This window comes from Sebastes umbrosus, chromosome 3, assembly GCF_015220745.1.
Source record: "Sebastes umbrosus isolate fSebUmb1 chromosome 3, fSebUmb1.pri, whole genome shotgun sequence".
NCBI lineage: Eukaryota > Metazoa > Chordata > Actinopteri > Perciformes > Sebastidae > Sebastes > Sebastes umbrosus.
In genome coordinates this window covers 25029132-25056680 of record NC_051271.1, presented here as the reverse complement: position 1 = coordinate 25056680, position 27549 = coordinate 25029132, and the positions used below count along the sequence as shown (strand labels likewise).

Below are 27549 nucleotides of genomic sequence, written 5' to 3'. Positions count from 1 at the left end.
AGGTGTAGTGAAGTGGGTGAGGGAAGCGTGGGCTAAGGTGTGAGCACAGAGCGACTGCACAGCACAGCAATCTAATAATGGCAGTGTGTGCTGTTCTGTTGTCTGCACCTCAGGGTCTACCAAGCTAATATCAGGCAGTAGCCTGGCTCTCACACACTGGCCGGAGGATAAGGATAAAGTGTGAGCGTGGATGTGAGAAGGAAATAAAGTGACAGTGTGAGCATTACAAACTACCCCACCTCCCACCTTTTCTCTCCCTATTATATGTGTTGTGTTTCCCTTGTGTCCATCAGACGCTCGCACTTGTGGCATGGCCAACTGTCAGTACGGCTGCGAGGTGCTGAAAGGAGAGGTCCGATGCCAGTGTCCGTCGCCGGGGCTGCAGCTGGCTCCGGATGGAAGAACCTGCGTGGGTACGTCCCAGTCTTTATATATCTCCACAGGCCTGAAAACTGAGCCGTATGTTACCACTCTCTTCCATGAGCTACTCATGTAAAGCATCACAAACAAGAATGTTTTACTTTTATTTTTGTATGTTCTCCTCAGCCTTTAAATTGATTATCAAATGCAACTGTTTTGGCAGAGCAAGAAAGAAAACTTGGCAGTGAAAATGCAATTCTGGAACTCAAACAAAACCTTCAGCGAAAGCTGAAATTCATCCAAAAATATTTACCAATACGTCTTTTTTTGCTTTGATGCAAGGACCCCAGCAATTTAGCAGGCCTTGTCAACAGAATGGTGACTTTATTCCACTTCCTTCCTCCAGCTTTCACAACAGAAATATGATCAGAGGAAGCCCACCCCGACCCTCTTCCTATCCTCCCCCTAACCTCGCCTCCTCCTTTCAGAGGGGTAACTAACAGATGAAGGGACAGTTGAGGCAGTTAACCTGTGTCAGGTTTAAATACAGGCTGTCCCAGACTGGACTGTTCCTGTTACGCTGCCGTATAGTCCCACTTAACTGTGGGCTGCCTAATGGGGGGCGGATTTCTAAGACAGGACGGACATCAATCATGAAAAATGATGGAGCAGGGGGAGGAAAGGTTTCCTGCAACAGGTGTTACGACAGTTTATTGGAATGTTTCCGGATCCATCAAGAAGTAGATGTTTTATGGAGAGTTTTTAATCATATTTATGGTGGTGATGACTTCTAGTAGCAAGAGCCTTAGATGAGAGTCTGAATAGATGCAGAGCTGTTTTTACTCAATATGATGCTGTGAAATGTGTCAACACATTGTTGTTGTAGCTTTAAACGGGGCCTGTTTCAAAGATCTAGTTTAGGAGTAAAAAAGTATTTCGCTGGGTGTGAAGAATAAGAGTCTTTATCAAGCCACTTATTCCTACTTACAGCAAAGTGTAAGCACATTCCCATGCTACACATATTTTCTATTTCTATTGATGCACATATGATGACGAGTTCTTTTTTTATCCTTGCAAGTTACTCAGATAAATATTTTTCTGCAAAAACATAATTTGTTTTTTCAACAAATTGTATGTTTTTATTCGTATGAAATAGCTCCAGTACCAATTGAAATGTGAAATTAAGCAATCTAATATTTTTGATATATGGAATGGTTTAATTGGGACAACATATTAGAAAATTATGAGAAATGGAAACAAAAAGAAAACCAAACTGAAACAGGAAAGAGTTAAAATTTCCAAATTTTGACCTCCAAGCGTTCCAGGTGCATCGTAAACAAAAACCATTGCTGACTGTGAAAAACTGATGTTTCTTTTGCAAGTGTGCACTTAATTTAACACTGCAGTGCAGCCTGCACATTTGTTTTAGCTTTGTTTTTTTTCATTTTCTCAAATAGTTTTTTGTGCAGAGAAGATAACTTTCAGAGAGTGTTTACCATAACCAGCTACAAAATAAGATGGCTTTGAGCTGCTGCCAATTTCCAGGTCCATGTTGAAAAGTTACCCTTTCAGTCCAAATTTAAACTTTTAGCAGTTTGATAAATACAGGCCTCAGTGTTTGGATTTATGATTTGATGTGAAATATAGTCTATTTTTAAATTTCAAATAGCATTTCTTTTTAACTGTGCACCTGCTATTTGTGTTTCTAAAAGTGGATTAGGCCAGAAATCCCTTAAGAAGGGTGTCAGATGATCCACTAGAAGGACGTATTGACTTGTTTTGCACTGTGACAGAAAGCTGTCTGATTAATGACAAAGTGTATTGATGTTTTTGCATTGTTGCAGAAGTTCCGTGTGCGGCGGCTTCGTATTTCAATGCTGCCTCTCATAGAAATTGCTTAATTCATCAGACGAGTTGTCAAGTAAAACACAATTGCGGAGCTTAATATTGGCTGATGTATAACTATGAATAAAGGTTTGAATTGGATGCTTAAAGATTTGCTGCTTTGAAAGACGAGTCGTAGCTGTCTTCAAAGCTAGATGCAGATTCATAAAAACAGGCATTTGTAAGCAATATTACCATACATCTTGACACAGTGACTATATTTATGTGTGCTCTTGTATGCATTACATAATAATTCACTACTGCTCTGTCAGTAGCTAAATAATTCAACTGTTGGCCATTAAGCAGGTCCACAGGAGCAGTTTGGGATTAAGCACCTTGCTGATGAGATCCTCAACAGTAGTTGTTAAGGGATAAGAGAGCTCTGCCCATTTACTTCACTGGCTTGTTTTCCCAGCTGGTCCAGGTGGGTCTGTGTTAAGGTCCTTTTACAAACAACAGTCCCTGTGGCTCCACGGTGTCTCAGCTTCATTATGCAGCAAATAAATTAATAATTTTAAGGTAAATGTGTAAGCCTCTCTGTGTCTAAATATTAATGCCCACATGCCTGCAAAGGTGATCAACAGAGACACTTAGAATAGGTCTTTAAATAATGAAACAAGGTATTGTGCATTGTATTCTGCTCACTGAACAGAATTCCTAATGTGCTTTGTTCATAAATGAATACTAACCAGGGAAGGTAAAAAAAAAAAAAGAAGCGTGGGGTGAATTGAGATGTTTCTTTAATTTTTATTATTTTTTAACCTTGTTTCCCATTGCATTGTGTTAATTTAAATGCATTATATACTGTATGTGACCAACTTTAAAAGGATTGTTTAGTGAAAAATGCTGAATACATTATATTTTAATTTGAATATTTTCTTCTGTGTAAAAAGCGGCATCTCTTTTTCTCCTGCAGATGTGGATGAGTGTGCAGCAGGCATAGCAGTGTGTCCCAGGTTCAGGAAATGCATAAACACCTTCGGTAGCTACATCTGCAAGTGCCACGAGGGCTTTGACCTGCAATACATCAATGGGAAATACCAATGCATAGGTACTGTCACAAGGTCTCCACAGTGAGGCGTTTACAGATAAAACTTGCAAAGGTCATAAATGTGCTGAGATGTTTTGACTTATAACCAAGTTATTTTTAGTGATGCAGGTGTTGTTTTTACACCAGACGCTGAGGGAGCAAATAGAAAAAATAACGCACAGACACGTACACATACAAAAAAATGCACATTAAACAATAGTCCGGTGCCCATATGCAGCCTATAGTACACCGAAGCAGTTTTTGCTTCCAGTTATTATTCCTCCTGTAACTTCAGAAGATATCCACAACCAACCAGTGACTAAGTACATTTAATCTGTAAATACAATTTTGACAGACTTGTACTTTACTGGAGTATTTTATTTTAATTTTATGCTACTTTATACTTCAATTTCACTACATTTCAAAGGCAAATATTCTACTTTTTACTCCACTGCATTTATCTGACAGCTATAGTTTTTAGTTACTTTGCAGATTAAGATTTTGCATGCACAACTTTTGGTCATTTTATGAAATATGATGCATTATTATAGAATAATCTACCCAGAAGGCTCCAACAAAACTACGTTCCCATACAACTAAACTGCATGCTCAATTACGTTTCGAGGGAAACAAGTTTTCTCCCAGATTACGGTTGCAGTTTAAATAGTTTTAAACACGTGATTAACGTTGTAAATGGAAACAAAACAAAACGAAAAATGCAACAAAACTACTTGGTTAGGTTTAGTAAAAAAATATCATGATTTGGCTTAAAATGAATATGTTTGTTATGTTGTTAAGCCACGGATGTAAATTAAAATAAGTGACCGTGATTTTTGGCTTCACACGGGACACTAACAGCGGTCTCCTGTGTGAAAGTCCTGTGTTTGTTTGACCCATCCACCACCTCGACCTCCTCCCTACGTGGACTATCATTGCAAACATATTTGTGATTTGTCAAAAAGAAACGTAATTTGTGACAAAATACGTTTCCCTCAAAAAATATTTCACAATGTAGTATTGTTGTGTGGGAATGTAATTTTTAGGAGACAGGGTTGTTTAAATTAGCTCTGCCTTGACCTGCTACAATATTAAAATGCTGCGTACATATCAATGCATTGGCAATAATATTCCAATAGCATGATATGCTATATATGTAAGGGATAATGTACAGCGAGCCGGTCATTGTTGTGAAAGAATCCCCGACAGGGCGATGCTGCACCTCGACGCGAAGGGGAGGGGTCTCTCATCGTCCTGAAGTGGTTTCTTTCACAACAATGACCCACCAACTGTACACTATCCCGCTTATTACACGGCTACTTACTTAAGAAATCAATATTTTGACGGTCTGTTATACAGAAATCACAGACCGCAGAACGCCGTGATTGACCAATCAGAATCGAGTATTCAACACAGCCGTGTTATAAATAATAATATAACACAGTGGAAGGGGACATTTTGCAGAATTAGTACTTTAACATCTGATACTTACATTTTGCTGACAATATTTCACTCTAATAAAGTAAAATATTAATACAGTACTTTTACTTGTAACAGAGTATTTTTACACTGAGGTACTGCTATGTTTACTCTTTTTCCACCACTGGGGCTAACTACTTTTTAAGACATTGATTTTACTGTATTTACACCTGCAATATTACAGTGTAGCATCATATTCAAATATACCACTGATTAGGATGTTGAAAGTGTTTTCAAAATCTAAACAGCTAAATCAAAAAGTCAGTTGAGGCTGTCTCATGAAGTAGGATTACTGATTCCTTTCCTTTACGTTTGGAAAGTACTCCGTAATTATAGTAAATAAAGAAAATACATAATAATTAAGGATAAACTGAAACCACTTCAGAATACTTATTTAATTAACTATTAATACTGCAAAACTAATTCAAACTACCGTTTCTATTTCATGTTATTAAACTTTGCCCCTGCAGTGCACTTTAGTGTTATTTACACCATACTTATGAATACATGCCATCTAAAATTAATATTCAATAGATATCAACATGGTTACCTTGAATCTATCTTGGCAGCATCTGGAAAATGCACCATCTCAAATCTTTATTTATTCATTTTTTAGAAGAAACAGTTGCTGTTAAAATGCTTCTAAGGACCTTGCAGTTCGATCTCAGGGATGATTTTTATAACAAACAACTCTGTTGATGATGTTTGCCCTGGCATTAATAGAGGGATCACTGTTATTCACTAAAATGGTTTCACTAACAGTACGTATGACATAAACTTTGAGCCCTCCTTGAAGTGGATGTGAAGCAATTATCCTTTGACATTCTACTTTCATGTCTGATGTTTATTTTACTTTTGCACCCGGTAGCTGAATGTTGATATGTTTCCATTATCTTTCAGATGTGGATGAGTGCTCTTTAGGTCAGAGCCACTGCAGCAGCTTCGCCTCCTGCTACAACACGCCGGGCTCATACAAGTGCAAATGCAAAGACGGCTACAGGGGGATGGGCCACGACTGCAAACGTAAGAAATGGGAACAAACCCCCTGGCCCCGATGCTCACTTTTCCAAAGAGGAACGGGGCCTCACATTTTTGTTTTCTTTGCCCGTGTTTCTTAAAAAGCTAAAAAGCAAAAAAAGAGGGAGGAATAGCCTTGCAAGCACAGAGCCGGGACTGAAATTCCTCTCTTTGTAAAGGCTGTCAGTCATCACTTAAATCACCCTGCTCCCTTATCACATGTGCCCAGAGTGACTCCTTTTTTTTTTGACGTCTGGCCATTTTAATCAGCCAAAAGACTCATTATCAAATGTGAAATATATCTTTTCCTGGTCTCATTTTGCTTGCTGACACACAGTTCATTAGTCTGCGCGTCTGCAGGTTTTTACAGCAGCTCAGTGGACAAGAAGTCATTTATACTCCACAGTTATTTAATCATCTAACAGACACAATTGGTGTAACAGTCCATAGAGCAGAGAGGATGCCTCCTGGCTTAAAGCACGCTGCAAATATTTCACCGTCGCCTGCCCAAGGGGGGTGTGAGCCACAAGTGCTCTGGGAGTCGAGTTGCAATATCCTATCTGTGTATCACATATCAAAGTCGCCTGCAACCTGAGGAGGCAATAACTTCTCAGTTCAGACCTCTTGCCTTTGTCCACTCTCATTCCTCACTCATGAAACCCTTATGAAGCCCCTCCACCACCACCAAACCCCCTAGTCTCTGTCTCTGCTCCTGACGTGAAGAATGTGCGCAGGAACAAAGGCGAAGGAGGTGTTACGTTGATGACATCAGCAGGGCGAGGGTGATCTCCGGGGCACGGCAGCCTGTTTGAGAGTAGAGATCATTCCACACACACAGAGCAGCTTTAGCCTGATGCTGCGAGGCCTCTGGCTATGAACACACAAAGAATCACTAATCAGGATGAGCCCATGAACGGATAAAAAAAGACACTGTCAGAAAGCAATATTGATTTCACAAAAGCAGAAATTCACTGAACCTGGGGTGTCTTTATGGGTGAGTTTCTGAAGGCACCGTGTCATCCCTCTGTCTCTCTTTTAACAGTCCCATTGAGGAAAATATGTCTAGAATTATCTTTAAAAAAAAAAGCCTCAAATTGAATGATTGTGAACTTGCAGCGTGATGATTTTATGCGCCTCTCTTGTGTGAGCTTTTGCTTCAGTGAGATTTGAGACACCCAATTTGTTTTAGGATGCTAACATTTAGTTAATAGATATCAGGAGAAGTCTCAGTAGATGAAAGAAAGCCCTCCGTGCAAAAGGCAGACTAATCATTGCAGTTAGTCTGCAATTGTATGCCTCATTAACATTTAAGTGCTCATATTTCAGTACTCCATCTGCATTCTCTTATTATTTCAGCCATTCCTAAGGTGGTTATTGACCCCCCGAGACCGGGAAAACTGCCTCCAAATCATCACAACCGCATCCCCGACATGGATCAGAGGAGGACCACCACCACCATCCGCACACCAGTGACTCAAAAGAGAATTTTCCCAGTTATCCCTAAAACAACAACTGCCGCCACAACCACGACAACCACAACAACCACGACATCCACGACAACCATGACAACGACCAAAGCACCTCTGCCTCCAAAGAGGGTCACCCCACCTCCACGCAAGCCGGCAGTTCCCACCCGGAAGCCTTTTATCCCAACCAGGAAGCCACCAGCACCCACACGCAAACCCTACATCCCAACAAGGCCAGTGGCTCCCACCAGACAGCCCCAGACGACGCCACCACCGGTCACACCTGTAGACAACACCATCCAGAAGGAGGTCACCAAACAGAGAGGGGATGTCCACAGTAAGAACTACATTTATATTTTATTCAGTTTTAGTTTTACATAGATGACATTCATTACACCTTTTAAATCAACATATCCTCATACAACGGTTCGTATGATATCTTACCAAAAGTTATTCCTCATTTTTTGTGTGTTTTCCTACGAATATCCAGCACGTGACGCATGTGTCAATTTCCGCTACAGTCTTTTCAAAGTTCACTTCTGTCTTCACAGGAAACCACTTAGTTCGGTTTAGGCAACAAAACTTCTTAGGTTTAGGAAAAGAGTTACGTGACAAATAAATCAACGTTGGCTCCTGTTTCACTAAGGATACGAACGCCAGTCTCCTGGGCGAAAGTCCAGTGTTTTTTGACACCCCCAATCCACCCCGACCTCCTCCCTACGCAGCGTTTGTTGCTCTATATACTTCCTGGTTCACAATTACGTGGATTACATACAAATTGATTTAGTGGGATAAATACGATTTGCAGGGCATTACTTTTTGTACGTTTAGCAACGAACGGTCTGTTTAAATACACACATAAGTTCTTGACCATCTAAATCTAAGAGTTATTCACAAACATAATTGAAGGATTTGAGTTATAGATGAGAAATCAGCATTTTGTGTCTTTGATCACACATGAAATTATAGCCCTCTGTACAAATATGAATAATGTAAGCAAACCTGTTTTCATTTTTTTTTTTGCCACTTGGGGGCAGTACATGTACATGAAGCTATAAACACAACATTGACATATTATCACCTCATAAAGTTAACCTTTTAGCAAACAGTTGCTTATTTGCATATCCAGGAGATACGGAGCATTATTATAAATAAACAAAAAAATAAGTCCCACTTTATTCTCCTTTTAGCTCTGTTTTTGGTCTCTACCAACGCCTGGGGGAATTATCTGGCTCTGCTTAATGCTCCAATATGTTCACCAGCTAGTCGCTAACTTTGAGTGACTGCTTTTTCTTACTGAGCAGTTAGTGTGCAGTGGTACTGGTACTGGTAGTGTACTGCTGTGTGAAATGACATTGATGAGAGCAGTGAGAGTGAACCAAAATAGTAAAGTTGTGAGACGTAGAAGCGAAGCAATGAGCCGAACGATGCTAAAACGCTCCGTATAGCTGAGTCGACTGATGATTCTCTGTGGGTTCATCACTACGAGCGACACCTTTCACATAACACATATAGAAGTACCCATTGATCATATAAAATATTGATTAGATGATCTTAAACAGCTCAGAAAACATAATAACTCGTTGTATTAGCAGGTTCTAATCTCTGTTTTTTTTTTGGGTCACAGACTTTGACATTAAAAGGCACTTATTTGTCTTCATCAGCTCCCTGACAGGTTTCCTCTAACCAAATTGGAGCATATTTGCATATTTCTTCATCTGAATCCTGGAACATTTTGTTTATTATGACACATGTCACCATCTGGGGAATCAGTAGTGATGTTTACTCGACAGATGATGTGTATTATCATATTCATTTTGTATTCAAACACATGAATATGTGCACACAGCAGTTGGCAGTCAGAGCCCGTGTACACAGTTTATCTGCCAGCTAACAACAGGAAAGAGTTCACGCTAAACATTTAGCAAGAAAATTTGAAGGTTGTGTTTAACTGGTGAAAATGGTTGAAATCAAAGGTCTATCAGATTCATTATAAGGCAATGATAGCTTTGTGTGTTAATGCTTTCAAGTAGCTGTCTCGCTGTAACCTTCTCATGTGTTCTCAATCAAGATATATCCGCCCCCATATTGCAGTATGAAACGCAGATTAATGAAGAAATAATGCCAATTTTTACAAGATGATAAATTAGTTTCTATAATTGCAGAGGGTGCTAAGTGTTAAAGTAGGAATATTTTCCTCTCAAGGTAATTATCTTTTTGGCTTCAGTTAACAAACACTCAGCCAGACTGTTGTTTATCCACCTGTCACACCAAACTCCCTGCCAAACATGTATCTGTGACACCAATTACATTCAAAAATGCATCATCAGTCTTTGTTTTAGTTTGACGTTCTCGATCAAAAAGCAATTTATAGAATTGAATTATAAAATCACCGTAGTAATGAGAGGTTGCTGAGATTGTTTCTTTGCTTTAACAAAGAAGATAATCACTGCAATCATGTGCTGATTTCTTCTCAGTGTTAAATACATGCACCTTTTCATAACGCTGAATTGTTTTTTAATGAGATAATCTCTATGACTTGAAACTGAAATATTCAGTTCAGGGCCAAATTCACACACTACTATTATCTTCTTTCTTTTTTTTTTTTATATGATGGATCATTTGGCTGCAGGTAAACACTTTTTATAACAGCTTTTGAAAGGAAAGGCTGGTATTTAATATTTTTCTGACCAGCCCGTTTGCACGTAAAGGCATATGAATGTTGCGATAATGCACAAGGCATTTAACGTTTAATAAGAACACCTGTCTTGCTTTTGGCGTGTCATTTGTACACCATGTAGTATGTACTGATTGCAATGTAAACGCAGCTGCAGTTAGTGACGTAGAATAAAAAGGGAGAAAGACTGCTTATGGTGGGCAGGAGGGGAGGTGGATGGGTCCAACAAACAGACACATTTTAACCAGGAGGCCGGTGTTTTGTAAGGTTAGTGATGTTTGTAATGTGTTTTCGGAATTTATGTTACATTGTTTAATTTATTTCTTATGTATTTTACTTATTATAAGCCCAACCATTACGTTCTTCCTAAACCTAACTAAGTGGTTTTGTTGCCTAAACCTAACTATTAATGTTACCGTAGTTTTGTTGTGTGTAGCACAAATGACACGCGAAAAGCGGTGTACAAATGACACATGAAATGTCCGTGTAATATCGTGCTATTTATACGCCTTCCTGTGAGACCGGATTGTTGTGACTGTCAACAAATCCCATGAAACGACCAAAAAAACACCAAATGCATATTCATCCACAGTGTGAAATAGTTCTCAACAAATACTATAAGTACTATTTACTCCTTTTTGAGTAACATTTGCTAAAAATTACACGGCCGAGTGGGAAATTTCTTGGCCTTTAAAAAATAATCTCACATTTAAAGATTTACTTCTTCAGTAGGAATAAGTTAACTTTAAAGCGCTGAGTGCCATAGACCAGACTTTACAAACAGATTAACCAGGAACTACTCAAACATGTGTAGTTTCAGTAAATTTGCACATTATTATGATGTAGTGCCTTACAGAAAAAGCAACAGAAGGTGAGAATATTTAGTCCAGATGCACCAACAGTATGAATTGCACTAAAATTGTAATTTAACGTAGATCGAAATGTTTTTTGTGTCATGCTCGCTTGTAGGCACAACAAAAATCTGTGTTTACCAAAACCAAAACATTAAGCTCCTTTAACATAGAAATATCTTGTGAGATGCAACAGCAAAGTACAGAAAAAGAGGTGAGATAGTGCGGTTCCTACTCACCTTGCCAGATGGCGTCACATAATTAGAAAAAGGAAAGAGGAGAGAAGATTACATTAACACCTGTCTGCACTGCTTGAGGGAGACATCAATCTAATAGTTCGCATCACGGCAGAGCAGTTCTAGAAATCAGAGCTTCCTGAAGATGGTTTGAATAAGACGAGAGAGGGAGGGAGGAGAGACACCGCTGAGTGATTATTCAAATAATTAGACGGAAATAGGAATCATTTGAATAAGAGCCTCATGGCACGAAGAACGCCTCAGCTGTGCCTCAAATGCAGGTGTGTACTGAAGGCAGAGCATGCTGGCTTTAGACTGAACTTGTACAAGCAACATTAGTGTCTATAAACCTTGTACCTGCAACCTTTTCTTTTTTTCAGTTCGGGAATAGTTCAAGGAATAGTTCAATGTTTTGGGAGATACACAAATTAAATTTTGTGCTAGAAGATTAGATTGATAGACTAACCCTCAGCAAGAAAATGAATGATATATTTCCCAAAATGTAAATATATTTATCTTTAAAGGAGCTCCTCTGAAGGATGAGAAAACCCTTAAACCTCTGACGCCAATAAAACCCTTTCAACAATCCTCTAGCAATCAATAGCAAATAACAATCTCTCGTTAAAAATGCATTTACATTAAGTTTAAAATAACACAGTTTACCTAAGCTCCATAAAAGTTGGCATTTATAGATTCAAGGTTTTCACCCAGTAATACAGTAATATGAATATAATGATTCAACATCATGTCAACAAAGGGGATGTTGGCATCTATTAAAAAAAATCAAAATGATGAAGAATGCTGTGTTTGTCTCCAAACCTTAAAAGAGTCAGGGATTGGTTTATTGCTGAACATTTTGGCAGAACAGGAAATCCCACATGAGCAGCTTTTATTGACCTCAATATTTGGATGAAATGAACCACAAAAGGTGAAGAGGTAAAATAACAAGGCTGGCCAGTGGAGCGACATTTAGTTTGTGTTTCAACATAGTGGTTGGACAAATAAGTTGTTGACAGGGTCACTTACAAACCTACCTCTGGTGGTGTCTATCCATGCAGAGAGTTACAGCTTTATGATGGAGGTGAATGGAATTAAAGGCATTCATTAGAAAACCATCAAGACATTTGGCTTTGCAGAAACAGTGTCTCAGATACTCTGGATAATCCACTGACCTTTCTGTGAAAAGTTTTCATTTGTGCTACTTTCTACTGAAGAAAAAGTCACATGAAAACTGTGTGAAAGCAGTGAGGTCTGTGGATCATACAAAGGAACCAGAAAGACACTGGATGGGTTTTAAATTTCTATATACAGTCAATGTGACATGCATATACTTAACATGTTTTGTACTTTTTTTTAAACTGACTCTTTAACAGAAAATTACATTAGAGAAAACAAATATACCATATAAAACTACACAGTTTCTTTGCAAGAATTAGATTAATTACACAAAGTATCTATCTCGTCAATATAGGAGAGTCAAACAGCTATTTTATACTTGTAGTCACAGTGTTCAAATTACTGCTCCCTTAACTGGCGTATCGCCTTATTTACTCTTTATATAACTGCTCTACGACCGGACATGAGAAATCCGGGGGGGCTTCATTCCTTAAAAGCACAGACACACACACAAACACAGACACGCACACACACAGAGACCTGGATGCCCGGGATTGCTGGAGAGCCTGGTGGGAGTGTGACCTCCCCGCTGTCAGATTCCTTCGACTGTCAGACTACATTGCGGTCTGCCAGGCGGTTGTGACCCAGCGTGAGGGAGGATGCGCCCTTTCTGTGCTCAGGCTGACTGGAGGGGGCACATGTTGGGGAGGACTGCACTCATGTGCAGGCTACAGTACAGCGCATTCACGGCATAGTAGAGAGAATCTGCCTGGGATGCTATAGGAATAGTTTTAGTGATAGTTTGTACAATTAAATTCCACTGGCTTATCTCATCTGCAAATGCAATACATACTTAGATGATGTTTATCTGTATTTTACATTTTTGGGACACTTTTCTTCATGAAGAACCTCTTCATAAAGGCAGTTTAAAACCAGTAAAGACAACTTTCACTCTAATAAAGTAAAAGAGACAAAAAGTGTTTCGCCACAAAATTCTTGCCACTGTAAAAGTACAAGAAACAACTTTCTGTCCTTCACTTGTCATTCGACCTTTAATAAGACAGCTTGGCTTATAGTATTTTTGGCAGTGTGACCCCATTGGAGAAGGAAAGAGACTATTTCAGGACCGGCTGTGTGCTATATGTGTGTGTGTGTGTGTGTGTGTGTGTGTGTGCATGTACTGTAGCTCCAGGTTTTGTTGCAGCCCAGACGTTGCGTCAGATGAACCATCGGCCTTTTCCTTGTTATGATTCACATTTGACTTCTGGTGTTTCTGCAGGTTTTCTAAGGTATTCTGGTCTGGTGCTGTGTTGTTAAATGTGCTCCGCTCTGGATATGCAGCCACTAAACCATGACATTGATTCATCCTTGCGGAGTCCTTGTAGAGTGATGAAACAAAGCCACACAATAGCCACAAGCAGGGCTGACACTGAGCAAATATAATACCTTTGTTAATCCTTTATCTAAACCTGCGTCTCTGACCTCTCTCCTCAGTCCCTCGGAACCACGGCCATAACACCGTCCTCGGCGTCGACTTTGACATTGAGCTCGGCAACACGGCAGATGAAGCCAAGGACGACCCAGGTAAACACAACACATTTGACAGAGACAATCAGCCCTGCTCGTAGCCGACCACAAATGATGACGGACGAGCCACATTTGGTATCTGCAAAATGAAACTGACAATCAACTCCTGCAGTGGTTGCTGCCGAGGCGAAGATATTATAGTGACCAGATGTGTTTTGATCGGCCTTTCACCAGGAGGTGACACATGACATCTGGCTGTATTCGTTTTAAATAATGGCTCACAGCCCAGAACGTACTGCCAGACTTTTCCACTTTTCACATTATGCTTGCTTGATTGCTTGACTGCTTGAATGATTAATTGATCATTTTGAAGCACATCATTGCACCATTGTACTCAGTGTAGAGTTCCTAAAGCAACAATAAGAGAAGAGCTTTTGTGAAGAGACAGCATTTTGTTTGTCATATTTGCTCGATGTGATTTATTGATGTCAATGGTATGCAGATTAAATTGCCTAATGGTTTAGCTACGTGTTTATTTTGGTTCACGGCGCGTCGTTTGCTATGCAGTGTCAAGTGAGAAGGTATTTTCACTGGCTCAGAAAATTAACTGAGAAATGTTTTGCAGAAATCCTATTTCAGGGACAAAGTGATGGATGTTATTCCTATCTTTGAACCAATTTGTACAGAAATGCATGGATGATGCCGCAACTGTTTAGCCTGCATTCCCTTAATGTTATTGTCTAGGCATCATCACTTGGAAAGAAATCATCAGTCATTGAATATTATACCTCCCTTTTGTCACTATAGAGCATTTTATTATGGTGGAGGGTAGGCATACAATAGGCTGTATGTATAAGAACACTCACTTTTATAAAAACACACAGACATATCAGCAATTCCAGCAACTCATACAAATATATATATTTTTTTTTTGATGAATGCATTTCCACTTGAGATTTACGCAGCTCCCTTTCCACTTCATTTGTCCTCCATGATTTCAACAGTACAATAAATGTTTACATTTTTATTGTATCATCATGCTCATCAGAAGGAGCACGAGCAGTCCTCTTGCTCCCGGTAACGGATGAGTCACACAGAAGGGCTATTGTGAAGCATCACAGAGAGAAGAATGAAGCCTCTTTGCATGTGTGTGTTTTATTCTCTTCAGGGTCGGGGTATCTGAGCTGCTCCTTTGATGATGGCCTTTGCGGTTGGATCAGGGACAAAGACGGAGACCTGCACTGGGAGACGACGCCTGATCCGTCAGGTAATTGCAGGGCCATTCTCACTCACACACTCCAATAAGGAACAATGTTTGCTTTAGAGTCAGTAAATGGAAACGAGAATAGCTGCGTTCCTTTACCGACACGCATACATATGCAAACACACAGAGTCAGACTATCTACGCAGCTCAATTTTGTTCTACTCAATTACAGGTCAAGATGAAAATTACTTGAGGGAAGTAGTTTGTCTTTTCTGCGGATTAGTGCTTTGCTCTACAAAGCGATGCAAATGAGAGGCGGATTACGCGACCCGTCAGCGATACCTGTGGCTCACATTAAATGGGAACACGACACTGTTTTTCTTGGGGTTCAGACGAGGAGAAAACGTGATGAATTATGTTGAGAGGACTCATTAGATGCGGTGCGAAGACTAAACAGTGTAGTGCACTGGCACTGTTTAAGCGACGCTAACTACATCTGGCTTCCTCTGCCAACTGGCTTGGTCTTGCAGTTACAAGTGTGTTCCCAGACACTCAGACTGAGGCCTCATTTCAGCCAAGTTTGTGCTCACTCATTAGAGAAAATAAAGATTTTTGCCCAGACCTTTAAGTTCCCTGGAAAATCATTCATAGTAAATCATAATCTAAGCCCTGAATAAGATTAACTACATTTAAGAGGCAACATTTCAGTTTTCAGTAGCATGTAGTGAATAGTCAGAACATTTGAATAGGGTCTTATTTATTGATATGTGCGTGTATCCATCTATATATATATGGTTTTTACTACATCTTCAGTGTGTTGTGAAGCATGTAACTATTTACTGTTCATCACTTTAAGTTCTTCTGGCAAACACTCACGGATGTTAGAGGATTGGCACAGATTTGAAGGGTGCTCATAACGTATGCAGAACCTCTCTATGGCCTACAGATACGTATCGCATCCCCCGTGGTTAACACTAGCCCTATACGAATCTGCTAGATAAGCAAAATGCATCAGCATTAATCAGCTATTAGCCAGAAGCACTTTCAACTTTAAATTTTTAAAACTATATAGCTCTGCTATTATAACTAATGCATGAATTAATAAAAAAAAAAATCTATTTGCCACTGCCAACTGGCAGTACTTTGAGATGACGAAACATAAGTGGGTCAAGTCTTTTTCAATTGTCTACTTTTTTCACAGTTTCCCAACATATTCTACACTTGACCTTAAAGGATGACATTTTTTTTATTTGTGCTATGACAGACAGACAGACAGACAGACAGACAGACAGACAGATAGACCTACCTACCTACCTACCTATCTACATGTTAAAGGGTCCATTCACCCAAAGTACAAATAAACACATTTTCTTACTTATACCTATCGTAGTAAAAGGCCATGCTGCTTGTTCAGGTTCGTTTTTAATTGTGCCGGTACCCAAATACAGTGAGGTGAATGGATGTATTTCGTTGCTCAAAGCATTGAAAAAAACTGACTTGCATTTGCAAGTTTGCAATGTATTTGGAAAAACTCAAACAGCACTAACTCAGGACAATCCACAGACCTTGTTGTCAACAGTTTGCGTGAGGACTGTTTCTGAAGTAGAAGGTATCAAATGAAAAACTGTTCAATCATTATGTCAATTATCCTGCAGTAAGTAGATCGGGATATTGTTTCTGGAAAGCCATGTTATTATTCAGTGCCGTAATTAATTAGAAATGGTGTCATTTCTTTTCTGTTTAATCTAGTCTACTTCAACAAATTTTTATTTCAAATCAGTTTAGGTCAACTCGGTTCAGTTTAAGTCAATTTAAACCAATTCACAAAGGTTTACAGTCCAAGAAGCATATTAATTTAAATACATCATGCACAATATGTACAGACTGGTGAGTATAAATTATAGAAAAATTTGGACAAAGTGCAACAAGTGGAGTGCAACTGGCAAAGATGCAGCATTCTCATGGCAGGGCGGGACATTTTTTAGTGCTACATTTTGTAAGATGCCGTCACTTGCCTCCCCAGGTGGACGGTACCTCACCATTCCCGAGGTAGGCAACAAGAGGACTGGGCGAGGGGCCCGGCTGGTCCTCCCACTCACCCCTCCCTGGAACGACGGCAATCTGTGCCTGTCGTTCCGGCACAAGCTGGCAGGCCACCACGTGGGCATGCTGCAAGTGTTTGTGAAGAAGGGGAAGCAGTACAGTCCAGCAGTCTGGGGCCGCACAGGTGGAAATGGCTGGAGGCACACCCAAATCACATTATGGGGCACAGGTCTGGAAAGTGTAAGTATAAATATTTTTTGTAAGTTCCCTCATACAGTGAGAGTTTTATATGAATATTTCTACAGACATTTGGGACAGTATGTCAAATGTTTGTGTTGATGTTTATGAAAAATAAATCAGAGCAGCAGTCAAGCTGCATTTCAAAAAGAGTGGATTTGTAAAATGTAAGATTGACGTCCGCTTCGACCAGAAATGCATGCCAGCAGCATTTGCTGCAGTGGTAGTACCTCAGTGTGCACGTTGCTGCTGTTCTTCAGGTGATCCTGAAGGGGGAGCGTGGGCGAGGCAGGAGCGGCGAGATGGCTGTGGACGACATCACCCTGAGGAAAGGCTCCTGCACAGAGGAGCACAATCTGAGGAGACTCTGACTGACAGAACAGAGGAAGGCAGAAAGAAAACAAGAGGGAAAATCATCTCAAAGAGAACTGACTCTGTTGTGACACCCCCTCACTCTGGGCTCTCGCTGATCCCCCCCCCCCCCCGCCGCCCCTCCCTGCCATTCTGTGAACGATATCTGAAAAATTGTGCGTCTGCAGAACAGTGGATTTCTCTTTCTCGACTGTCCATGAATAAAACGACTGAATCGAAATGTCACGGGTGGATCCCAGCAGCACACCCCCGTCTTCTCAGCCTCCCTCTCACTCCATAACCTTGTTACTATGAAACCTGCATGTACCTACTTACCATGGAAATGTCCTCCACCTAACATAGCCCTGGCAGCCTTCCAGCCACACTGCTGAGAGGCCCCACCTTCACTTCATTTCTTCCTGGAGAGAGGACCGTTCCCTCATTTAGCAGTCTGCTTTTGCCTTGCTTTGATCCTTTAGCCATAAGCCATTGCTTTTTATTTGCTTGATGTTAAAACATGTGACCAGGGGTGCATTTTGTGACTGTTTTGATCAGCAAAATATCAGAGATGGTAAACATTTCTTTGAGGTTTAGAGATTAAAAAAAAAAAAGAAACTCATGTAAAAGACGAATAGTATTTGTCATAATTTCGTTCTAATTCAGATTACACATCTAATATAAACCCAAAGTATAAAATCAGCGAGAGAGTCAGTTTAGCCCTGCTTTTGTTGGTTGGTCTTATCTGAGCTTTTGGTATTGCAACTGTTCTACAGCACAGTTTGGACTGAAACGACGCAGCTTTCTTTTGTTGTCACAGTATTTCAAAGATCTGTTCGGTAGGAGAGGGTTTAAAAATTTAGCACCTTTTGTACCCTGATCTTTTATTGAAGCCTCCCAAAGTTGTTTGAACACGCCATGGTCATTGTTTTTCAGATACTTGAAAAGTGTCAAACAGAATCAGTGTATGATTTTTGACACTTGCAAATCAACACTTACTTTCTATTATACAGTAAGTGCTTTGTTATATTAAGTGCAGTTTGTTATAAAGATGAAACCAACAACTTTTTAGGCTTTCACAAATTGTATTATTGTAAATGTAGTTGTGTGTACATACTCTAAAGATCTACAATCTCATGTGTTGTGTGGTTTATACGTTATGTAAATTCATACATGATATTAATTGGATTTCAAAATGGTTGGTATTTCAACTTTTAATGTACAGATGGAAACCTTGTGTGTAATGCAAGGCTGTGTTTAACATGCACAAAATGTGTATGTCCATGTGTTATGGTATAATGCTCTGTCTGTAACTTGCAAAGCACATAGTTGCATATCGTATGCTGTGATAATGAAGGGCATCGGCTGGAATTTTAAGGTTTTCTGTATGCATGGGTGCATTCACCAAATTCAGATTTATCCAGACCAGTATGTAAATAAAATACATTTGACTGATATGTTATGAAACAAAGCATTTTTTTTCTTATCCCAATAGCTGACAAGCAACACAGTGTTCAAAAGAGACATACAATATATTTTGAGCTTTTGACAACTGGTGGCGCTGTCGAGCTATGTTTTGATGAGCAGGTCCCCTTATTGTTTGTATTGTACTGTTTGTGTGATCACACAGTGAGAGCACAGGGATATCGACAGCAGGTGATGCTATGAAAGATGGCTTTCCTCTAATTAAAGAGGGGAAGAGGAAGAAGAGGACAGCCATTTGATGTTACATTAACTTTCATAATGTTAAAAACAAACCTGCATTCATCATGTTCATTACACCTTAAGGTTGCACCCAATGTATTTTGGTGATGATCAAACAAAACTGTGTTTGTGTACAGTGAAAACTCAAAAGGATATCTTTAATATAATGATGCCCCAGAACTTCAAACTACTTTCCTTATGCTGGGGCTGGGTAAAATGATCAAAGGATCAAATCACAAGATTTCTCTTATTTGTGTGTCAGCATTATGGATTGACTGTGCTTGATTTATATAGTACCAGTTTCATAACAAAATCCAATTACTGCTGTATCCCAACAAGTGAGTTCACCAACCTTTCGTCTCTAATCAGTTTCTTTACTCTTTACAGGCCACTTTGCTTTATTTGGCACAATTTGATATTAGAATATCAGTCAACTTTGGGATGTAGGATTTCTTTTTATGAATAATATATAGTAATGATAATAATTTATTATTTCAGCATTAGAGATTGACAAATCCTTAAAGTGTATACCTGTGCAACAGAAAACCTTGTTAAATTGTATGTAAATTAAAAGATTAACAGATTAGGTCATCTGAATTAATTTGATGATTATTTTGTAGGAAATTAAATGTGAAAAGTGCCACAGAGAGCACAGTAGTTTTCACAGCACATAACATTTTTTTTATTAAAGGAAAGAAAGAAAATGTTCTTTGCAGATGAGCGACACAACCCGATGACGGAGCGCCAATCACTTCTAGACTGCAGACTGGTACAAAGCAGAAGGACGCATGCTTTGATTTAATATTTCATATTTCTCCCAGACATTCAAAGACACATTGTCTTTATTTATACCATGGCCATGGAGCATACATGTTTTTGAAGGCTGCGAGGTATCCGATAAAATTGAATAAAAGGAAGAATCAAACATAGTTCCAGTTAGTTCCAGCAAGAGTGTGCAAACTATATTGAACCTGCAGGTCGCAGGAAAAATGTAATGGAAAAACAAGTCATAGCATATTATGTTAAAACATTTTCATGGAAAAAAGTAATGGTAAAGTCTTTTGAAAAATTTCTTGATGAAAAAGGCATTGCATAGTATGTTTAAAAAATCCACGAAAAAAAATCATAAAAAAATAGGTGGAAAAAAGTCGTAATATAGTATGTCGAAAAATTTAATGAAAAAAAATCTCAGTGTAATATGGTGAAAGATTTCGTGGAAAAAAAGGCATAGTATAGTACGTCGAAAAAGTTTGTGAAAAAAATTCATAGTAAAGTGCGTTGAAAAATTTAATCGAAAAAATAATTCATAGTACAGTATGTCGAAAAATTTCATTTAAAAAAAGTCATCGTATAGTATGTTGAATTATTTAATGGAGAAAAAAAGTCATAGTATAGTATGTTGAAAAATGTTATTATAAAACTCATAATAAAGCATGTAGAAAAATTTCACCAAAAACAGACATAGTACACAATGTCGAAAAATTTCAGGAAAAAAAAGTCATAGTATTGTATATTGAAAAATATCTACAAAAAAAGTCATAGAATAGTATGGTGAACAATTTCACTAAAAAAAGACATAGTATAGTATGTTGAAAAAATCGACGAAAAAAATTCATAAAGAAAATAGGTGGAAAAAAGTCGTAGTATAGTATGTCAAAAATGTCTTAGAAAAAAAGTCAGAGTATAATATGTCAAAAAATGTCATGGAAAAAAAAGTCACAGTATAGTATCTCGGAAAATTTCTTAGAAAAAAAGTCACAGTATAGTATGTGGGAACATTTCACCTAAAAAAGCCATAGTAAACTATGTCGAAACATTTCGCCAAAAAAAGACATAGTACAGTATGTCGGAAAGTTTCATGAAAAAAAGTTATAATTTTGTATATCGAAAAATATCAACAAAAAAAGTCATACTATAGTATGGCGAAAAATGTTATAAAAAAAGTCATAGGATAGTACGTTGAAAATTGCATTGAAAAAAGTCATAGTATAGTATGTCGAAAAATGTCATGATAAAAACAGTTATAGTATTAAATATCAAAAAATATCAACAAAAAAAGTCATAGTATAGTATGCTGAAAAATTTCATAAAAAAAGTAATGATATAGTATGTCGAAAAAATGTATGAAAAAATTCATAATATAGTATGATGAAAAATTTCTTAGAAAAAGTCATAGTATATTATGTTGAAAATTACCGGAATGTCATGTTATTGTATGTTGAAAAATGTCATATTATAGTATGCTATAAAAAAGTAATAGTATATAATGTCAAAAAATGTAATTTAAAAAGTAACACTATAGTATGCTATAATAAAAAGTCTTAGTATAGTATGTCAAAAAATGTCTTAAAAAAGCCATAGTACAGTATGCCATTAAAATTACATTAAAAAGTCATGGTATAGTATGCCATTAATATTTCATAAAAAAGGCATAGTATAGATTGTCATTTAAAGTAATACGCCTTTAAAAAGTCATAATTTAATGGGCAACAAAAATTTCGTAAACAAAATAAATAAATTTAGACCTCTTCCAGCTTTTTCTTTTAGTGCATTTACTGCCATGTTTAAACTCTCTGATGCTGCTATGGTTAAACCAAGGTATGTATAACTCATACTATGTTCCATGATATATTTATTGTTAACTGGTATTTATTCTCCTGACATCTGGGGCGTTTTTGAAAAATCATGACATTTGTTTTCTTCATATTTACTGCCAGGACTAGTTCTGACAGTACTTTTCTACTATGGCCAGCTGTTGCTGTCGCTCTTGTTCAGTAAGAGACAGTAGAACAAAGTCATCTGCATAAAACAGAGACTTCCCCTCTCTGTCTAGGAGGGTGAGGCCAGGAACATATCTCTCTCATATACGCACAGTAAAGACAGAAAAGGGCTGCACTTTTGACATTAGATCTGTCTCCAAACAGATGATTCTCCAAAGTCCCGTCACTGACCTGTGATGAAATACGTAAAAAAAAATGTTCATTTTCCCTCGGGCAGTTTATTTGGGACAAAAAGGGCAAGCAAACAGTCCCATTATTAAGATAAACCACCATAGCAAAAAGAAATCCAGAGGGCAGAAGCAATAGCAAACACAAATGTGTGTATTTGCCTGTATCTCTTTGTTTGTGTGTGTTTTCCTCTGTGTGGTTTCCCAATTGTCTCTTGAAGGGTCTCTCTTTATCTCACAAACATTCACACATACTCACAGAAAGTGGCAGAGCACACTATAAGAGAAGGAAATATGAAACACCTTTTCAGTTTCTGAAGAATAAAGTGTGAAGCCTCCGGCCTTCTCAGACTCGGTTACACTTGTTCCATGGAAACGATAAATCTATCAGCACTAATGGGACATTAATGATTGTCAAAAGAGGAGATTAATAATGATGTTAAATGTAAGGGAATGTTCACAGAGCTAAACAGTAGTGATGTCATCCATCATGCATAAGAAGGCAAACAAAGACTCGCAAAGGTTACCTTTAAACCTATATTTGTTGGATAGCCAAATAGTTTAGCTCTTCTAAACTGCAACTATTTGAAATGCTCAACAGATTAATCCATCTGTTATCTCATAGATTAATACGTCACTACTGTCTGAAAAAAATACTTTTTGCACTGAACAATGATAAAGTCAGACAAAGGATCTGCACACTGTATTAATAGCTCCCGGTAGATTTCATTTGAAAGAGTGTTGCGAAACACTTGCGAGATGGTTATGGTTAGACATTAACCTCGAATGGTTAGGATAGGTCGTCAGGCAGCGAGTCTCACGAGAGTTTTCACACGTTTTCACAACTTGGGGGTTACCTTCTAGACACCACTGCAAAAGGTTAACAGGTTTGTGCATAAGCTATACTGCACACAAGATCTGAGATGCTGCATTGCTGACCTTGATTGCAGTAGTTGATTGAGTGTAAGCTTTAGCAATCCAGGCCCGTGTATTGATAATAAGGTTTCCTGTGATCTGGTAACAACACACAAGTTACTCTTCTTTGAATGGGTTCCAAAACTTCCAAAAGCGGATGAAGGGAAACCTCCAGGTTAGATAAAAACACAGACGGTCTACATCACCTGGTAGTAGGAAGACTTTGCTGAGGAATGGTCACTCTGGCTCTGATGGAGATGGAGCGTTCTGAAAAGAAGACAAATAAGCAGGACTTGAAGATTTTTCTTAAATCTGCAAAACTCTTCACTGTCAGTAACAGTGTATCGCCGTTCACCTCGCTCAGAGGCCGCAACAGCAACGGAAGTCAGACGGCGGCTGGCGGTACCACAGTTTTGCATTCTGCGGCTCTCGCAAGAGCCAGGGAAGCCGGACTCCGTGAAGAGGACCCGCTCCCTATGTAGATATGAAGGGCTCATTCTAAGCTAACGAAAACACAATGATTCTAGTTTCAGGTGATTATAAACCAATGAAAACATAATCATGAATATTATATTCCATTTCTGCTAATAGATCCCCCGAAATGCTACACACTGGCCCTTTAAGATTTGTAACATTGGTGGCTGATCTATCTACCGTATATATTTTTTTCTGACAAAAATATCACCAGTAAGTAGACTGAGCTCGCAGAGCTGTTGCTAAAATTGTTGTTTGGATTGTTACATTTGCTCACACCTAACACAGCAGTGTTTGTTTGAAGCAAAGTTTTACTTTATGTCAGAGTTGCATTGAGCAAGCTGTGTTCCGCATACAAATGTTTGAAATGTGTTGAGTTTCCCCAAAGTTGCCATGAGAAGGTTTAAAATGAGTTTTAGACAATCACAGAATAAGGACAATGTGAAAAAGCATCAGTAAAGAGTTGAAAGACTAACTAGGCTAATTAGGATTCCCTCAGGAGGATACCCACTCTACGGGGGAAAGAGATGCTGAATCAGCATCAACTATCCTTAGTCGGAGTCAGGAAGGAGGTCACACCTTCATTCATTGTTATAGTCAAATGGACACACTATTTTCCACCAATGCAGAGTCCATGTATAAGTATGGGACTTCAATGAAATTGTAATTTCAAAAATATGCAATAATATGCAGAAGTTCCAAGAAGAATGCATATTGACATATTTATAGTAAGATATAATCAAGAGTATGTCTGCAATGATTTTATTTCACTGAAACTGCAGGAGTGTTCGAAACATTAGTTTGATACACGTAATTTTTCATGAAGTCTTGGTTACTTACGAAGTCAGATGACTGCTTCTTGAGTAGCCACATGGTGGACATCCCCTGAACTGTTGTGTTGACGTCAGGGAACGTCTGCAGCATCGTGGCCTCCCCTTTGTGATTGGTGAAGGAAGTCACAATTGAAAAAGATTAAAAATATTTAAAAGCATCATGTATAAACCATAAATAAATAAATAAATACATTTATGATTTGTTTATGAGGTGCTCTACAGTAAATGATATGTGTCATAATTCAATTTAAAATAAAAGACTTCCACACAAACTGTATTTTTATCATTTACCAAGCAATAGATTACAGTAATGCACCTGTCCAGAGTTGACAGCAGAGTGCTGGCCTGAGCAAGTGAAGATGGTGACAAACTTGACCTTTGAGGGATTCCTGAGAATTCATGAAAACAGCAAAAATGTATATATTTAGATTAATAATGAAGAAACCTTGGGTCCTAATAAATGTATTATGCAGAGTAATGATAATATAAAATAAGGTCTTTCTGAATAATAAAACATCCGCACACATGTGTCTGCCCGGAAAGAGAATCCAAGTTCAAAAATATCAAAAATCCACTTCTGCAGTTCAGAGTCTTGGCAAATCCCAGCATCACTCTTGTAGTAGTGGCCAAGCACACTCTTCACAAACCTTTAAAGGGACTGTTTGTAACTTTTTACACGTATAAATCTACCGGGTCGGGATCCCATGTGCGCTCGCATATGCGCGCTAGCGTGTGGCCGGAGTCTCTCCTCCTCTGCCTGCTTGCCTTCAATCACTGTCTTGTGAAGTGACGGGGCTCCGCCGAGAGAAACGTTATCGTCCGACCGGGTGCCGGTGTCTCCCTGCGGGCGCTGTCGGGAGACGATAACGTTTCTCTTCCTGCTTCAGGCTGAAGCAGGAAAAGCCAACACTAGGATCAGCATTGATTCATGGAGAGACCTTTGTCTGGTCAGCTAACATTACTGCCAAGCAGGTGAAATATAGAGTGATATTGTGGTTTTAGCTGACGTGTGTCACCTCACTGTTTTGAGCGATGCTCATTCATGTCTATTTAGAGTGAGCAAGAGCAAACCCGACGCTGACTTTCGTTGACTTAATGGCCACAGGTGTCGCTGTTAACAAGCATTTCTGAAAGTTACAAATAGTCCCTTTAAGAAAAGTAGATCCCTACTTAAATAAAGTTTTTCAAACTAGAACATTATTGCAACTTCTAGTCAGGTTTTAGCACTACTGTATACTGCAGCCCTTTCAGTGGCATAATGTTTTGCTATCATTGCTCTGACATCCTTCAGGAGCACATCCTCATGTCACATAGCAAATGAATGGCAATACAATTTGACTTCACCTCCTGGAGATGCTCCCTGCTGTGGCAACACAGCATAGCAGCATGAAATATATTGAAACGTGAGGGATGACATGCAAGAAGCCTTGTTAACTCCAACACAGAGTTGTTCTACTCTTTGCTGGGGTTTGGGGTTGGATTATTATTCTGCTTATTCAAATTTAAACCATTGTTTCTGCTACCTCTTTGAGTTCTTTCCGTTTTGTGAAGGCAGCTTGTTTATTGTGCTGCTTATCACTTTCCAAACATTATTTGGTGAAGGAAGAGAAGCCGGTCCCTGCAGGGATGCCTACATCTAAAAACAGCCCACGGAGCTTGGCTCAGTGACTTGTGTGTTTCCTTAATATGTAAAACACATCACTTCTTGGGCACCGGAGAACTGAGAAGACTTTCTAAAACTAGTTGTGCCTGACACAAGGGACAGAAATGAACTAAATCAGGACCGTAGCATTATTATTAGGTGTAGAATTCTTTTTGGTTTTCTCTCTTTTTCTCTTTCTCATCCCAGACAAAATATTAAAAAGTAAAATATTTGTGAGGGAAATTGTGCATGTCTATCAAAATACATACAAAGTGATATCCAGTAGTATCAGGCATTTAAAACAAAAAACGGTCGGTAGGCCATTCTATAAAGGTCCCAAACTAAATATTACTGAAGGAGTCCACATGATGGTGCTATAAAGAAAAGTTGAATGTTGAATCAGTTCAATGAGGCCATAAATCCAATGCCCTTTGACCAATAAACAAACTCAATTACACCTGCTTTATCTAGCAGGACATTTTCAAAACTATCTTTCACTTAAATTCATATTGGATGTGTCCCATCACATGTTCAACTCAAACATCCTGTAAATTTGTAGGTCAGTCTCACCTGAATAGCAACCGGCATCAGCTTATCATCAGGGGTTTTATGGAGCAGGACGAGGGAAGTACAGCTTCGTCCCACTGATGATGTGGTTTCACTCCATCCAAATGCTTGTAGACACACTGCAACATGTTTCCTTTCTGTTTGAAATTTTAGAGCAATTATAATTTTCAAATGTCGGCGAGAAGTGAACAGACCAGTCACAAATTTAACATGTACTGTATTGACATGGATTTTTCTAAGGATAACTGCTGACAGGGTTTGACCTTTCACTGTTACAATAACCTTTTGCAATATGTTGTGTTACTAAGTGGATTTCTTAACCAATTAAACTCCAATTTCCCCCTTAAATTTAATCTTAAACACCTTTATTGCAATTCTGTTGTCCACTGTCTGTCCATACAAAAAAACGACGATGTTATTATGTTACACAGTTTAAATTCAGCTTATTCATCCACTCAACTACTGTAGTATACAGTCTGTAAAAATATACCTGCTATTTTTTCAGTTAAGCCGCTCCCACGCGGAGAAACACCACATCATCAGGAAACTCTTGGGTAGGACTGTACAACGTTGGATCAAAATGGGGTTGATACTGATGGCCAGAAAGGCATCGTCCCTCCAGTGTTGCTGGACATAGTCTGAAAAGAAAGAAGGTGTTAATCTGAATTCAGTTTAACATAGTATCTACATATTCTTGAGTTACATTTCATTTATGTTTAGGTTAGTATAAAAAGCTAAATATTTCTCAGTGTTTCAGTGTTGTACCTGATATGTCTGTTGTTTTGTTTTAGAAGACTTGCAAATAGCATCAATGTCAGTCCTCTTCTGCTTGTAATCAGACAATCCCTTCAGTTTCAGCTCTGTCTGCCTATCAAAACATGAAGTATTAATATTTTGACGCAAAAAATGAACATTTATTTAGACAATCTTATTTTTTTGATGACAGTTCTTAATGCTGGGCTGGTTCTTTAAAGATTCATAACTTTTAGGATTTG

The 27549-nt window shown here is 38.6% G+C and overlaps 1 protein-coding gene and 1 long non-coding RNA gene across 5 annotated transcripts in view; one reads left to right on the top strand and one right to left on the bottom strand.

Moving 5' to 3' along the window:
* The window catches only part of npnta (nephronectin a), a 57792-nt gene extending 38863 nt beyond the window's left edge, over positions 1 to 18929 (top strand). For all 4 annotated transcript variants that reach the window (XM_037764767.1, XM_037764768.1, XM_037764769.1 and 1 more), the window contains 8 exons: positions 294 to 413; positions 3161 to 3295; positions 5651 to 5773; positions 7124 to 7570; positions 13608 to 13697; positions 14809 to 14907; positions 16868 to 17127; positions 17385 to 18929. In XM_037764767.1, the coding sequence (XP_037620695.1) occupies positions 294 to 413; positions 3161 to 3295; positions 5651 to 5773; positions 7124 to 7570; positions 13608 to 13697; positions 14809 to 14907; positions 16868 to 17127; positions 17385 to 17495 (1385 nt within the window). In that variant the 3' untranslated portion in view covers positions 17496 to 18929. The remainder of the gene's footprint in view (positions 1 to 293; positions 414 to 3160; positions 3296 to 5650; positions 5774 to 7123; positions 7571 to 13607; positions 13698 to 14808; positions 14908 to 16867; positions 17128 to 17384) is intronic.
* Positions 18930 to 21404: 2475 nt separating this feature from the next.
* Positions 21405 to 26694, bottom strand: LOC119485490. The gene is made up of 4 exons (XR_005206281.1): positions 26558 to 26694; positions 24662 to 24734; positions 24353 to 24447; positions 21405 to 23305 (listed from the first exon to the last, which is right to left on the bottom strand). It is a non-coding gene; the product is annotated as an uncharacterized LOC119485490 (long non-coding RNA).
* Between the last annotated feature and the right edge of the window lie 855 nt (positions 26695 to 27549).